General features: G+C 46.9%; 2 protein-coding genes across 2 annotated transcripts; both read right to left on the reverse strand.

Moving 5' to 3' along the window:
* Positions 1–6,326: 6,326 nt before the first annotated feature.
* On the reverse strand, positions 6,327–8,375 carry LOC109943430 (uncharacterized). Its single transcript, XM_035964035.1, has one exon. It carries the CDS (start codon positions 7,453–7,455, stop codon positions 6,835–6,837), a length of 621 nt encoding a protein of 206 aa, XP_035819928.1. The 5' UTR covers positions 7,456–8,375; the 3' UTR covers positions 6,327–6,834.
* A 5,269-nt stretch (positions 8,376–13,644) lies between these two features.
* On the reverse strand, positions 13,645–15,266 carry LOC118476018 (uncharacterized). The gene has a single exon (XM_035964036.1). It carries the CDS (start codon positions 14,770–14,772, stop codon positions 14,260–14,262), a length of 513 nt encoding a protein of 170 aa, XP_035819929.1. The 5' UTR covers positions 14,773–15,266; the 3' UTR covers positions 13,645–14,259.
* Between the last annotated feature and the right edge of the window lie 1,122 nt (positions 15,267–16,388).

Below are 16,388 nucleotides of genomic sequence, written 5' to 3' on the forward strand. Positions count from 1 at the left end.
CTCTGCAGAGGTTGCGCATCTTTACCCACAAGTCATGTTACCCATCTGCCAAGAGACGGCCAATCCCATACACCTCTACCGAGGAGGCGAGGCAGGGTAACACTACGAGGCCTTTACAAAGTTCCACTAGCTTCAGAAAACCCGCTACAGTTTATAAGAAGCTCCAATGCAGGAATCCCTCGCATGACCGCCATCGCAGCAAAATCATCCCAAGGGCCTCCCTACACTGACCACTCCCCTACTGCCCTTGCCCCTTTCGGGTAAGGTAGTCATCCACTAGCTTTCCTAATTAATCAGCCAAGGGCGTCCCATTAAACCCTTGTGGTAGCACTGTTTTCCCGGGTGGTTCTCCATGTTCCAATTAACATAATGATCTTATCATGAACAGTAAATAATAACTGATAATAAAAGATAATCATGAATAAAATGTATCTCCATACCCATAACCACATAAAGCAATAGCAAGTACTACCCAAAAAGTGTAGTGGTAATCAAGGTATAAAGATAGTCAAACTGGGGTAACCTATTGGGTCCCATCAAAATTAACCTATGCAGATCATTATGATTAATTAGAACATGAGTGGGTAAAAAGAAGTGATCAAGGGCACAACTTGCCTGGGACTTGAGATTTCCAGGTACCAGGATGATCTTCAGATGACACGTGTCCTCACGCTAGTCGTAGCATTACAAACAAACAGTGTATAGGCAAAATTAACATTACACCAAACATAAGAATACACTGCATAATAATAATCTACGCGTCGCTACGAGATCGTGGGAACAAGAATTACTAAATTCGGAGCTACGGTTACCAAGTTATGATTTTCCGAAGATCCACGTGGTTAAATATAGAATAGACTAAATGCAACATTTTAACCTATATTTCATGACAAAACAAAGGTACCAGATGATAATAAATATTATTGTGAGACTAATGCAACTAGAATGGATCTAAACGGAGTTATGGTTATTGGGTTATGAACTTTTGAGGTCATTAAGCTCCTAGAATAGATTAATTCAAATGAACAAATTTAATTCAAGTTTCATGGCTAAACAGAGGCACTAGATGATGAACAATATGAAAACAAAATTATTGCAACTGGAATGAGTCAATTTGGGGCTAAAATGAATTAACTATGAATTATGCAAGTTTATGGAATTATTTTCACACTAAAAACCTATTTCTTTATTAATTTATGAATATCCTAAGTGTTCTGGACTGGGCACAATATTTCTTAAAAGATCAGGGGCCTAAATCACAATATTCCCAAGACTCAGTATTCCCACAGTGTGGACTGCGGGTTGTTTATCGGGTTCTACGGGGTCTCTTCAGTAAAATTGCCACAGCGAAAGGGTATCAGTGATCGTGAGTCGCCCGATTAGAATCTGAGGGTCCAGATCAAGCCTATAACTTAACCGGACCGATACGCAATCGTGGTCGCAGGATCAATCATCCACGACCCGGATTCGAGATAGGCGAAGGGGTATGTTCCGCCTAATCCCGATCGTCGTTTGTGATTCCAACGGCCCGAAGGCCATCTCCTTCCCAACGGCCGACCCAACGGTGGACGCTCCAGCGCACGCGGTGGTGGCTCGCCGGAGCCACCCGCTTCTGCACTACCGAGCACTGCTTGCCAATATAACAGATGCTACACAATGCGGGTATGGTGGTGATCACGTGGAATAACAATTACCTTCTATGGAGCAGTGGCGTCACCGGCCCACGGACCGAGGCGACACCGCGGCAACCACCGGCTCCGGAGAGCAAATAAGACAGCGACGGGTGATCCCAAAGCTCGAAGGTGCCCCCGAGCTTTTCCCTGTGGCCCACCCTTTCCCCGGAATGGGTCTTTGAGGTCGATACCGCGGCCATGGTGAGATGCCGCGCGACGGCGCGGAGTTGGTGGGGAAACAACTCTTGTCTTCCACACGACGATGGTGGTATGGAGTGGCGGCTCACGGGTGGATGGAGGGGGGTCCCAGGTGCTCGGCTGGTTTTATAGTCAGAGGGAAAGCGCGACAGAGGCGGGGATTTGGCCACCGCGCAGATTCCGCGGCGAGTTCGGTAGCCAACTTCAAGTACAACAAGAAATTCCGAGTTCCCCAGCCACCAATCCCGTAGAGCACGCCCACGGTAACCCCCAATGAACCATGGCGCTACTCATCGGGTCTCAATGAATGGCGGGAGCACGGGTCGGCCATGGCGGATGTTTGGCCTTATCACATGATGCGTCCCTGTTCACAACGCCCAGCTCCAACTTCGGTTATGGATGGAGGGTCATCGTGTGCGGTAGTTCTTATAGTGCCCAGGGACGAGGTTCGAGCGGAACAAGACGCGACATGCTCGGCGAATTTTTTTCCTCTCGGTTGTTACGACCCGCTCCCAACAACCGGAGGAGGGAGACAATCCTGATGGGCTGTCCCCACGGCATCAGCGGCACAAGGCAGCGCACGCGCGTTTGTGAGGGTTGGCTGCTGACGCGGCCGTTCCAGGGAGACCGACAAAAGGGGCCCACCTAGAAGTGTCATGGAGAAAAATAAACAGGGAAGGGGAGAAGTGGGCCGAGCGAGGCATGAAGTTGGGTCCGCAGTGCTGGTTTTGGCCCATCGGGTGAGCCATTCTTTTTCTTTTTTTTCTATTTCTTATCTTTAGATTTCTACAATTTCAAGACCAAAGCAAATCCAGTTTTAGGATTCCATTATAGACTAAATGTACAACACAACAACCAAACACTAATGCAAGTGTATTTCTGATCATTTACTTACTTACAATTATATATACCTTGAAGTAAATGCCTTAAAACATATAGTAAAGAATAATTCACCTGTTATTTATTTTAGGAAGATTTCATTCTTTTTTTGTGTGCCCATTTAAGAGTTAATTCAAGAGTGAATATTTGCATCTTACTTATTTTGCGGGATAGACATTTATATACTATATTAAAAGTTACTTGAATACTTTGAAAGGTGTTCCCAATCTTATAGTTCATGAAAGAAACACTCCCTTCATACCATCATTTATTGTTTATTTTCTTCTAAGTCTAGTTCCATTTTTTAACTCCACTATTTTGGGCAAACTTTTATGAATCCCCAAAATTAGGATTTTGGGTGTTACATATTCTTTCCGTTTGGAAAGGGTACTTTGGGTTAACAACTCGGGTTAATGCTAAAACCTGGCTCTCTACTAGTAAATAATAACCTGACCAACTAAAAGCAACTGCTTGACTTAACCCCACATAAAGCTAGTCCACTGCAGCCAAACAGGACATTTGCTGAATATGTTGATGTGTACTCACCCTTGCTCTACATACCAAACCCCCTTCCCTAGGTTGTCCATGTTGCAACCACTGCTCAGGAGAAGTTGAAGCCGTGGAGGAAGACTTCCAGGAGTTCCAAGAGTACGACGAGTTTTAGGCGTGGGTTAGCGGCAACCCCCAATCGGCTGCCTATGAAGGCCGCGTGTATCTACGTTTCGTTTTCGCACTTTGATTATTGTTAAAGACTACGTGGATGTCTCAGACATATGATGTAATCGACTATTATTACTCTTTTATGTTATTATTTGAGCACTGTGTGATGATGTCCAGTTATGTAACTGCTGTGTACGTGAATTGCTGATCCTAGCACGTACATGGTTCGCATTCGGTTTGCCTTCTAAAACCGGGTGTGACAGAAACCTGCACCACCGGTGCCACGACGCGACACGAACCAGCAACCAGATAGGCGCTGGGAGAAGAGGCCTCGTGAGGAGGTCCACGCCGCCGGACCACCCATCGCTCAGGCCCGAGGTGCGCCCCACGGAGGTGAACGGACACTGGATGACATCCTCGACGTCTAGTGGCCATACCACAAGGACATGCGCCACACCCTATGGAACTGCAGGGACTTCAAGCATTCCGTCGGACACGACCGACCGTTCTAGCCTCTGCCACCTCCCCCACCACGAGGAGGGTCCAGCGAGCCTAGGCAGCCTCAGCAACTAGAAGGGGGAAGGAGTGGAGCATTCCCACACGTTGACAGGGAGGTCAACGTCATCATTGGAGGACATGGGTCGCAGGAGAATAGAAGGCAGCAGAAGCTCAATGACCGACAGGTCCTGGCGGCAACCACCATTGCCCCAGCTCCTTATCGGTGGTCAGAGCACGTGATAACCTTCAGCCGGACGAATCAGTGGCTCAACTTCGACCACCCCAGCAAGTACCTACTCCTCGTTGATCCGGTGATTCGAGAGAGCAGGGTAAAGAAAGTAATAGTGGACGGGGGAAGTAGCATTAACATTACCTTCCCCCGGACACTCCTAGCCTTGGGGGTTGCACTCAAAGACCTCACCGAGTCAGATACACCCTTCTTCGGTATCATGCCGACCAAAGGAGAGTACACACTCGGGCACATATACGTCACCTTTGGGACTCTGGAGAACTACAAAACCGAGTTCCTGAGGTTCGAGGTGGCATGTTTCGACTACGGGTACAACGCTATCATCGGTAGGCCAGGACTGGCGAAGTTCATGGCCATTCCGCACTACTTGTGGCAGAACCTCCCAAGTTATTGGGCCCACATGCACCTGTCCTTGTCTCAAAGACCTCAGACAGATATGCATGTGCACCAGATAACTTAACAGGATCCGTCCGAGTGTCCCAAGGACCTCGGATAAACCACTTACAACCAGGATCGCAAGATTAAGTAAACACAAATCACACACCAACATTTTGCAGCGGAAAATCTTATTACCAAATTTTACAAGTTACAACAAGTTTACATTGTATTTATCGGAGTGATTACAAAAGTGGTTTAAAGGAATAACTTTGAGATGTTATAAATTATTTGTAAGTTTGAAATATATGCTAGCTCAAGTGACCATCCTCAATAAGAAGTATAGAAGAATTACTTAGACTTATAAGAAGGCCGAGCCCACCGGCACTTAACACCATCAACAGCAGCACAAAACTATAACCTGAAAAACAACAGGGAATAAAACCCTGAGTATGGAATTACTCAGCAAGACTTACCCGACTAAAGAAAAGACTCTCAAGGGTATGCTGGCTAGAGGGATTCAAGGTATGGCTTATCAAGAATCAAAGACTCTGTTTTGCAGAAGAGCTTACTAGTAGTAAATCCTTATGCCAAAATTTTACTTCACAAGTTTAGTATTTTTCCTGAATCTAGATTTGCCTAATCTAGAGCATCCACTTGTCCTGGTCTAGCTTTCTTTTAGCCAATTCATATTTCACTTGTCAACTACGATGAGTGGTCGGAGGGTAGAGTCTCCATGACCGAGGAGCAACGACGATTCGAACCGATTATACCCAGCTGGGGATCCCTAACCACACGACATATGTAGCACTTAATCCTTGCATATGTCAACCGTTCCCACAGATCCTCCACAACGTGAACCGGTCCGCGCTACCCGGGAGCACAGTACTCCTCCATCCAGCCTCTAGCCAGGAGGGTACACGCTACTCCCACCATCTCCCACGCCCAGTGCGCGGTTGTCTTTTCACGTATGGAATAGCCGGGTTCAGGCTTACCGGAGCATGTGGCTAGTTGCAAGGTCTCCACCACAACAGGCCTACATCGAACGGTCCTTAATCGACACAGACGGGCGACCACGTCCGCTCAGCGTCTGGTCTAGATGTATTCAAACCATTTTCCCATTTTTGGTACCCGACAGGGGTACTCTTTTCCAAATGATGAACCCACTCCGGCCGAAGTGGAATCATCACCATAAGTTTGCTTTGATTTTTGAAACGAAAGGCCCATAACCAATGTTCCACAATCATTCTTTTTGAAAACAAATGATTTTTTAGTTTCTAAGCAGGGCTAAGCATTATCAGTTCTTTTTATAAAACCGGGATTAAGGAGTTTCCAAGGAATGGTAATGCATCAATTGTTTATCACACAACTCCTATCACCTAATGCATCAGATAAGGTGAAAAAGCATTTAAAACACAAGGAAGGGGCAAATGCACCGGGGCTTGCCTGGAATAACACTACGTTAGTGTTGGTTAGACGATGTCCGCTTGACGAGTATCCCTCGACCGAGCACTTGCTTAATTTAACCATCTTCAGGTTGGTCCATCAGCTTCATCCTGCGGATTTAGCACGTGCTTGGGGTCGACTTGGCTCGTCTTCCGCATCACATGATTATTTATCGTACCTCATGAGATGCACGATGCACATGTATGAGCACAAGTAGAACGAGTATAAGATAGATACTCTATACTAAAAAGGATGAAACACTTAAAATCAAGCATTAAGCACCATGGATATCATAGCAGAGCATCGACTACATTCATTAACCAAATTGACCTAATAACACTAGAAAATCTATTTTTATTCCTAGCTTTTTATTAACTCTCTAAACTGTGTAACTTAATTACTTGATTTAGCGAGCTATCTAAATCGATCATCACAATATACGCATGCTAAATTCATAATATTTACTGTGACCAACAATTCTATTTAATCTATTTATAGACCTAGTTAACGGGAATACGAATCAACTTACCCTGACTAATTCGACGCGATAGTTGCAAGCACGAGGATGGTTCCCGGTTGACGTCTTTGATCACATATGGCTGGCGAGTGATGCACACACGACGCGACGACGAGATTGAGTATGAAGCGAGCTGACGAGGTGTGATCGAGCAGCTTAGCGCGAGCTTTGGCCACCAGCAAGCGCAGTATCGACGACGAGGATCGAGGCGGGGTTGACTAGCACGACAAGCCCATGCAGTGGGCAAGGGCCAACGGTCGGGAGATGGCAGCACGGTTCAGGCAAGCCCGCGCAAACACTGAACGAGGAAAACGACGGCTCGCCGACACACGAAGCTATCACCTCCCAGTTGGACATTCCGTCGAGCATCGGATAAGCGACGCACGGAACAGTACTGTCTTCTCTAATCCCAGCTCGATATCGAGGATCCACCGACTGCAAGCACCTACACTACTCCTGCACATCCAAGACAACGGCCAAGCGAGCACGAAGCCGCGCGAGGAAACAGAGCGCGCGCAGGGCGACGGGCACCGCGGCACGTCAGGGAGCCGGACGCGGCACACAAGGAGATCCACGGCTGGAAAAACGCCGGCCAGCAGAGAAGTAGAGGTGAGGGCGCACCATGGACATAGAAGGCAGTGCGCACCCACGGAACGAGCAGAGGCGAGCGTGTAGCGTCCGATGGGTGAGCGACTGGAGCAGGGTGCGGCTGAGGAATGGGCAGAGGCCAAGCTGGGGCACCGCAGCGCCGGAGAGGACGCGCAGAAAGAATCCACGGCGAGGGAGCTCGGGGGAAACCGCGGCGCGTGCGCAGGGACGAGCAGGGCATAGAGAGCAGGACGCCGAGCGCTAGTCACCGGAGCAGGGAGCTGGGCGAACTCCATGGGTGAGCAGGAGTCGAGCTCGCAGGGGAAGAGGCTAGGGGAAGCCGAGCGGTCGAGCTGAGCTACGGTGGCCATGGCGACAAGCGAACAGAGGGGAGGGGCGCTGGGGAAGAGAGCGGCGTTGGGGGCCGGGCGGCCGAGCTCGGCTGGGAGTTGGGGCTGGGCGCTGGAGAAGTGGAGAGGCTGGGCGTGCAGGAAGCTGAAGCTTGCAGGGAATCCGGCGCTGGGAGCTTCGAGCAGAGGATCCACATCCGACCAGGCGCCGGGGAGAAGAGGAGCAGAGGCTGGGCGAGTCACCAGGGAGAGGCGACCGCGCCATGGGGGCTCGGTAGGGAGCAGGGCAGGGGCACTCGGCTAAGAGCAGAAGATGGACACCGCGATGGGATTTTTATCCAGGGTGGCCGAGCGGATGGGAACGAGGCAACGGCGGTGAGAAAAATTTTGAGCAGAGCGGCGGCAGGGATAAGGGAAGAAGACGGCTGGAAGGATAGAGCCGCGAGATTTTTCTTCCTGAGCATATGAGAATAGCAGAAAGCAGAGCGCGTAGGGAAAAAAATCTGGGAGGGGCGACGAGATAGGGAAGAAGACGCTGAAGAAGATAAGGGAATTCAGATTTTGAATCCTACGCGAGATACAAACAGGGTAGACCAAAATGAAATCGTACTCTATATTTTAATCAGCTTTTATTTACTTAGAAATTAGATAAAAATTTATTTGGTAAGGAATATATTTAATTACTAAGGTTAGAGTTTTAGCCTGTTGTTAATAGATCAAACTAAACGATATCGGATTCGATATTTTATTCTGCGTGATTCGACTAATATTAGCCGAAACCATATCGGCTAAAGTATACACGATTTCACCGTCAAAACAGCGTGCTGAAGAATAAACTGGGTCATAATCTCGCGCACGATTTCATTCAGACGATGCGCGATGCAGATTATTTTGCCCCGAACATTTTAGTCGTCGAGTTCAAATTAATTTGTTCGGGATAAAAAAAATTGTCCAAGTGGTTCGGGCTTCCGAATTCGTATTCGCGCGAGCGATGAATTTTAAATAATCACCGGACGCAGCGATTTTCGGAACAACGATGTTCCGAACATCACGAAAATTTTGGAAGAGCCCGGACAGATAAAAATAAAAATGACGTCGCACTCGCGACAGACGAAACAGATGCGATATTAAAACTGCGATAGATGAAAATAATTAGACCTTAGTGTCCGTCTTATTTACTAATTTCACGTGCTTAAATCCGTACTCGTTGTCGAGCGGAATATAAACACCAGGGGTGTTACAGCCCTCCCCCCTTAAAAGAATCTCGTCCCGAGATTCGGAGCGAAAGACTTCTAAGAGTAGAGAAGCATGTAACTCATGTCCATATCAGCGATAATCGTAAGACATTTCCAAACAAAGGTGAGTGCCTCAGGATGGGGTTTCTCTAGCGGATATAACATGTATCGCCTTAAGCTAATTTAGAAATGTCCACCAATAGAGATGATGTCTGCCAGAGGAACACATAAGGTTCCATATGTGCAGTTTGCTTTTTCTAATGACACTGTACTATCTGAGTCTGTTGAGCAGGCGACAAATACGCGATTTTACCCAAACAGGACCAGATGCAACCTCTTGGGTAAAACACACAGAAAGAGGTTTACCAACAAGCGGTCACGGTAAGTTCATAACACACGAGATGGGTGTGAATGTCGAATACATCATAGTTAACTCGTGTTAGCTAGAAAATCCAAGTCCAAGAAAATGATAGACTCGAAAAATCACCAGCGAAGGGATCTGTAGATGCTGCCTTCATAACCAATCCATTTTATCCATCACTAGGCATGGCTCGACTTGATCACTCACGCTGGAAAAACACATGTGAGGCGTTCGAGACACGACTAGAGCGATAATTAGGTGGTTACTGGCTGACTTAATCTCGATTCTTGAAAGTACTTTCTTCAGAGTGGGTTAAACTAGAGTGAGTTTTATCAACTCGACAAACGATCTCTAAACTCAATCTTTGATCACAAGGCAGTTACAAGTTAGTAAAACCAACTTGTTGAACTACTTTTGACACTGAGCAAGTCCTCTCAGTACCATCGGTAAGCCAAGGGTTCAGAGTTCACTCAGGTCGCCAGGTGATCATGCACTTGGGTAGAAATCCATTTGGTCATGTTGTTCACCCGTTTTTGCATGCGAGATGAACAGAATGGGTTCGGAAATACATGGATTAAATAGGAGAGCGAATGAACAAACCCCTGCATCTCAACAGCAGGGAAAGTCAATCTCCAATTTGAGAGCTAATCAGTTGTTTCTCAACACTAAGAAGCTCCAAGGCTTGTGTGAAGTTACTACAAAAGTCGAGGGAAAAGATACTACACATAGAAAGCGGTATGCCCTTTTGATCCAACGGAGATGATAGATGTTGCTTGATCATTTGACAAACAACATAGAAATTGTTTCAAGGGAACGTCCACGAAAGATAACCATCAGGGTAGTTCCACAATGGATCATGACCAGAGACCTTGATACCAGCATCCGACGAGTGGCACAGTCCTGTGTGCGCATTCACAGGAGGCTCTCAGTTTCGCAGCGGCACCATAAGTCATTAATCATGACACCATTACCGAACTAGCACCAATAGAGAATCTCACGTAGCAAAAATAGATTGTGCCAAGACAACACATTGATATAGTCTCATAATGGATTACAACTATTATCCGTGATACCAGCGCGTGCCAAGCAGCGCATCCATGTGTCGATCGTCCACATGAGGCCCTCGGTTTCGTCGCAGCACCATCGGTTTTAGTTATAACGCCATTACCAGACGTAACCAATAAGAAATCTCACGCGACACAAATAGACTGAGCAAGGGTAACAATATACAAAGAGATACTCCACCTGTAAGAATGGTTACAAGTAGAGAGCCAATAGATCATGGCCCAATGAAATGAACAAGACATGGCCATAACCTAAATTTGATGGAAGGCGTACGATGGGAGACTGTTACTTCAGCCCAAGCATATTTCTATGTCCATCGCAGGGATCACAAGGTCAAGGATTAGTATCTGATTAGATACGGAGGGAAAATAATCATGAGATTAAGTTGGTATGCCTTCGATAGAAATGAGGAAATCAAAGGCATCAAATTCAAGAAAATGATTGGACATGTCTTTCCTGGGTTAGGTTGATAAAACAACATGGCGATCCCTAAGAACAGGCAAACTGGAATAGAGACATTAGCTTGCGCTAATCGAACAAGGGCATGGTCTAAGATGGAAATATGACTCGAGGTTCTTGTTTTAAGCTTGAGTACACTTTATGTTCAGCAAAGAAACTATCTAAGCATTCATTTGTGTGTGTTTGGCCATGGAGTGATAACGGAAAAATTCAACTTTGGGTCATGGTTCACTAAATAAGAACCTAGCCTAGTTTTGGGTTTAGGCAATCAAATTACCAATCTTTGATCAGTACATCAAGCACTAGAGCAAACACATATATCACCTAAACATATTACCTAAAGAACGGAGGACAACTATTTCATCGAAGTTCATAATTCAACATTACACCACATTATCTACAATCAATGGTTACTGGAATAGAGGCGAGAGAAGCATTTTGGGTGTATAGGTGACAAACATGATGCAACAATTAGGATGCATGCTCGTCCTACACGTCCTCACTGATTTTGCCAACATAATGTGGCAATAACGTTCTATACCGGTGGCATACTTACGATTCTCACGGTATTTTACTAGTCGTCAACTACACATACGTTTTTGAGGTTAGTGTACCTACAGAAAATTCCATCACAGCCCATGTTCCCATGATGCAGTTCACACATGACAGTTTATCACAGTTTATACTCCATATATTTCTATATGGAGGCCAGCTCATCATTAAGCACCGAGCCACACATAGGCGCCGTTGCCACACTTTAACCATAGGGCAACTCATTATGGTAACTCACCTTCTTACCTTAGCGTAGGTGCGTCGTTACAAGTACATTACACTTCTTAGTATTCCCATGTCTGTATACCCATACACATCCATGGGGTACTGAATTCCAGAAAAGTAAATACTCCACATCGCAATCTTCATATATACATATGTAAAACATGTATATAATCGGACGCCACATTTAAACACTCCCCTAGACCGACGATTGTTTGGTCATGCTCTCACAACTCACCTTACCTGAGCGTCGATCCATTCAGAACTGAATGGCCTCAAAATAACAATACACATGTATGCAATACCCCTGGTTGTGGGTTAGTGGTTTTAAACTAAGCCACCTAATAGTCCTTAATTTAGGGCTTAACAGAGGATGTCGCTAGCATTATAGTTTTTCAAAACTGTTTTTCAAAGCCAAACAATGTGTTTAGTTGAAAATAGGTTTTTCGAAACCAAAACTTTTGTTTTGAAAATACGTATGTGACCGTATATACTTAATCCTGCTCCGATACCAGCTGTGGCAGAACCTCCCAAGTTATTGGGCCCACATGCACCTGTCCTTGTCTCAAAGACCTCAGACAGATATGCATGTGCACCAGATAACTTAACAGGATCCGTCCGAGTGTCCCAAGGACCTCGGATAAACCACTTACAACCAGGATCGCAAGATTAAGTAAACACAAATCACACACCAACATTTTGCAGCGGAAAATCTTATTACCAAATTTTACAAGTTACAACAAGTTTACATTGTATTTATCGGAGTGATTACAAAAGTGGTTTAAAGGAATAACTTTGAGATGTTATAAATTATTTGTAAGTTTGAAATATATGCTAGCTCAAGTGACCATCCTCAATAAGAAGTATAGAAGAATTACTTAGACTTATAAGAAGGCCGAGCCCACCGGCACTTAACACCATCAACAGCAGCACAAAACTATAACCTGAAAAACAACAGGGAATAAAACCCTGAGTATGGAATTACTCAGCAAGACTTACCCGACTAAAGAAAAGACTCTCAAGGGTATGCTGGCTAGAGGGATTCAAGGTATGGCTTATCAAGAATCAAAGACTCTGTTTTGCAGAAGAGCTTACTAGTAGTAAATCCTTATGCCAAAATTTTACTTCACAAGTTTAGTATTTTTCCTGAATCTAGATTTGCCTAATCTAGAGCATCCACTTGTCCTGGTCTAGCTTTCTTTTAGCCAATTCATATTTCACTTGTCAACTACGATGAGTGGTCGGAGGGTAGAGTCTCCATGACCGAGGAGCAACGACGATTCGAACCGATTATACCCAGCTGGGGATCCCTAACCACACGACATATGTAGCACTTAATCCTTGCATATGTCAACCGTTCCCACAGATCCTCCACAACGTGAACCGGTCCGCGCTACCCGGGAGCACAGTACTCCTCCATCCAGCCTCTAGCCAGGAGGGTACACGCTACTCCCACCATCTCCCACGCCCAGTGCGCGGTTGTCTTTTCACGTATGGAATAGCCGGGTTCAGGCTTACCGGAGCATGTGGCTAGTTGCAAGGTCTCCACCACAACAGGCCTACATCGAACGGTCCTTAATCGACACAGACGGGCGACCACGTCTGCTCAGCGTCTGGTCTAGATGTATTCAAACCATTTTCCCATTTTTGGTACCCGACAGGGGTACTCTTTTCCAAATGATGAACCCACTCCGGCCGAAGTGGAATCATCACCATAAGTTTGCTTTGATTTTTGAAACGAAAGGCCCATAACCAATGTTCCACAATCATTCTTTTTGAAAACAAATGATTTTTTAGTTTCTAAGCAGGGCTAAGCATTATCAGTTCTTTTTATAAAACCGGGATTAAGGAGTTTCCAAGGAATGGTAATGCATCAATTGTTTATCACACAACTCCTATCACCTAATGCATCAGATAAGGTGAAAAAGCATTTAAAACACAAGGAAGGGGCAAATGCACCGGGGCTTGCCTGGAATAACACTACGTTAGTGTTTGTTAGACGATGTCCGCTTGACGAGTATCCCTCGACCGAGCACTTGCTTAATTTAACCATCTTCAGGTTGGTCCATCAGCTTCATCCTGCGGATTTAGCACGTGCTTGGGGTCGACTTGGCTCGTCTTCCGCATCACATGATTATTTATCGTACCTCATGAGATGCACGATGCACATGTATGAGCACAAGTAGAACGAGTATAAGATAGATACTCTATACTAAAAAGGATGAAACACTTAAAATCAAGCATTAAGCACCATGGATATCATAGCAGAGCATCGACTACATTCATTAACCAAATTGACCTAATAACACTAGAAAATCTATTTTTATTCCTAGCTTTTTATTAACTCTCTAAACTGTGTAACTTAATTACTTGATTTAGCGAGCTATCTAAATCGATCATCACAATATACGCATGCTAAATTCATAATATTTACTGTGACCAACAATTCTATTTAATCTATTTATAGACCTAGTTAACGGGAATATGAATCAACTTACCCTGACTAATTCGACGCGATAGTTGCAAGCACGAGGATGGTTCCCGGTTGACGTCTTTGATCACATATGGCTGGCGAGTGATGCACACACGACGCGACGACGAGATTGAGTATGAAGCGAGCTGACGAGGTGTGATCGAGCAGGTTAGCGCGAGCTTTGGCCACCAGCAAGCGCAGTATCGACGACGAGGATCGAGGCGGGGTTGACTAGCACGACAAGCCCGTGCAGTGGGCAAGGGCCAACGGTCGGGAGATGGCAGCACGGTTCAGGCAAGCCCGCGCAAACACTGAACGAGGAAAACGACGGCTCGCCGACACACGAAGCTATCACCTCCCAGTTGGACATTCCGTCGAGCATCAGATAAGCGACGCACGGAACAGTACTGTCTTCTCTAATCCCAGCTCGATATCGAGGATCCACCGACTGCAAGCACCTACACTACTCCTGCGCATCCAAGACAACGGCCAAGCGAGCACGAAGCCGCGCGAGGAAACAGAGCGCGCGCAGGGCGACGGGCACTGCGGCACGTTAGGGAGCCGGACGCGGCACACAAGGAGATCCACGGCTGGAAAAACGCCGGCCAGCAGAGAAGTAGAGGTGAGGGCGCACCATGGACAGAGAAGGCAGTGCGCACCCACGGAACGAGCAGAGGCGAGCGTGTAGCGTCAGATGGGTGAGCGACTGGAGCAGGGTGCGACTGAGGAATGGGCAGAGGCCAAGCTGGGGCACCGCAGCGCCGGAGAGGACGCGCAGAAAGAATCCACGGCGAGGGAGCTCGGGGAAACCGCGGCGCGTGCGCAGGGACGAGCAGGGCATAGAGAGCAGGACGCCGAGCGCTAGTCACCGGAGCAGGGAGCTGGGCGAACTCCATGGGCGAGCAGGAGTCGAGCTCGCAGGGGAAGAGGCTAGGGGAAGCCGAGCGGTCGAGCTGAGCTACGGCGGCCATGGCGACAAGCGAACAGAGGGGAGGGGCGCTGGGGAAGAGAGCGGCGTTGGGGGCCGGGCGGCCGAGCTCGGCTGGGAGTTGGGGCTGGGCGCTGGAGAAGTGGAAAGGCTGGGCGCGCAGGAAGCTGAAGCTTGCAGGGAATCCGGCGCTGGGAGCTTCGAGCAGAGAATCCACATCCGACCAGGCGCCGGGGAGAAGAGGAGCAGAGGCTGGGCGAGTCACCAGGGAGAGGCGACCGCGCCATGGGGGCTCGGTAGGGAGCAGGGCAGGGGCACTCGTCTAAGAGCAGAAGATGGACACCGCGATGGGATTTTTATCCAGGGTGGCCGAGCGGATGGGAACGAGGCAACGACGGTGAGAAAAATTTTGAGCAGAGCGGCGGCAGGGATAAGGGAAGAAGACGGCTGGAAGGATAGAGCCGCGAGATTTTTCTTCCTGAGCATATGAGAATAGCAGAAAGCAGAGCGCGTAGGGAAAAAAATCTGGGAGGGGCAACGAGATAGGGAAGAAGACGCTGAAGAAGATAAGGGAATTCAGATTTTGAATCCTACGCGAGATACAAACAGGGTAGACCAAAATGAAATCGTACTCTATATTTTAATCAGCTTTTATTTACTTAGAAATTAGATAAAAATTTATCTGGTAAGGAATATATTTAATTACTAAGGTTAGAGTTTTAGCCTGTTGTTAACGGATCAAACTAAACGATATCGGATTCGATATTTTATTCTGCGTGATTCGACTAATATTAGCCGAAACCATATCGGCTAAAGTATACACGATTTCACCGTCAAAACAGCGTGCTGAAGAATAAACTGGGTCATAATCTCGCGCACGATTTCATTCAGACGATGCGCGATGCAGATTATTTTGCCCCGAACATTTTAGTCGTCGAGTTCAAATTAATTTGTTCGGGATAAAAAAAATTGTCCAAGTGGTTCGGGCTTCCGAATTCGTATTCGCGCGAGCGATGAATTTTAAATAATCACCGGACGCAGCGATTTTCGGAACAACGATGTTCCGAACATCACGAAAATTTTGGAAGAGCCCGGACAGATAAAAATAAAAATGACGTCGCACTCGCGACAGACGAAACAGATGCGATATTAAAACTGCGATAGATGAAAATAATTAGACCTTAGTGTCCGTCTTATTTACTAATATCACGTGCTTAAATCCGTACTCGTTGTCGAGCGGAATATAAACACCAGGGGTGTTACACTACTCATACATGATATTGAAGATGTTGGGACCTTAAGGAATCATCACCGTGCGTGCTGACTTCCAAGGCACCACGGAATGCTTTCGGGGAGCCATCCAGGCAGCCCTTACTGCTGGACCCTCGACAGTTTCCCCCGTGCAGGCAGACACCAAGCCGGAGGAAGACCTCACAATACCCACTAACGAAGCTCAAGCCGTGACCTCTATACGGCCGATTGAGGAGACTAAAAGGATCAACCTAGGATTCACCGATGAGCGCAAGACTGCCATCATCAGTTCCAGCCTTGACGACAAATAGGAAAGCGCGCTCGTCTGGTTCCTGCAAGATAACCGAGACGTATTCGCATGGCAACCTGTGGATATGCCGGGGGTCCCGAGAGAATTGGCGGAGCACA

Source organism: Zea mays, chromosome 1, assembly GCF_902167145.1.
Source record: "Zea mays cultivar B73 chromosome 1, Zm-B73-REFERENCE-NAM-5.0, whole genome shotgun sequence".
NCBI lineage: Eukaryota > Viridiplantae > Streptophyta > Magnoliopsida > Poales > Poaceae > Zea > Zea mays.

Bases quoted from the DNA above. Each gene is read 5' to 3' on its own strand.
- LOC118476018 (XM_035964036.1), bottom strand. From the start codon at position 14,772: ATGGCCGCCGTAGCTCAGCTCGACCGCTCGGCTTCCCCTAGCCTCTTC.
- LOC109943430 (XM_035964035.1), bottom strand. From the start codon at position 7,455: ATGGCCACCGTAGCTCAGCTCGACCGCTCGGCTTCCCCTAGCCTCTTC.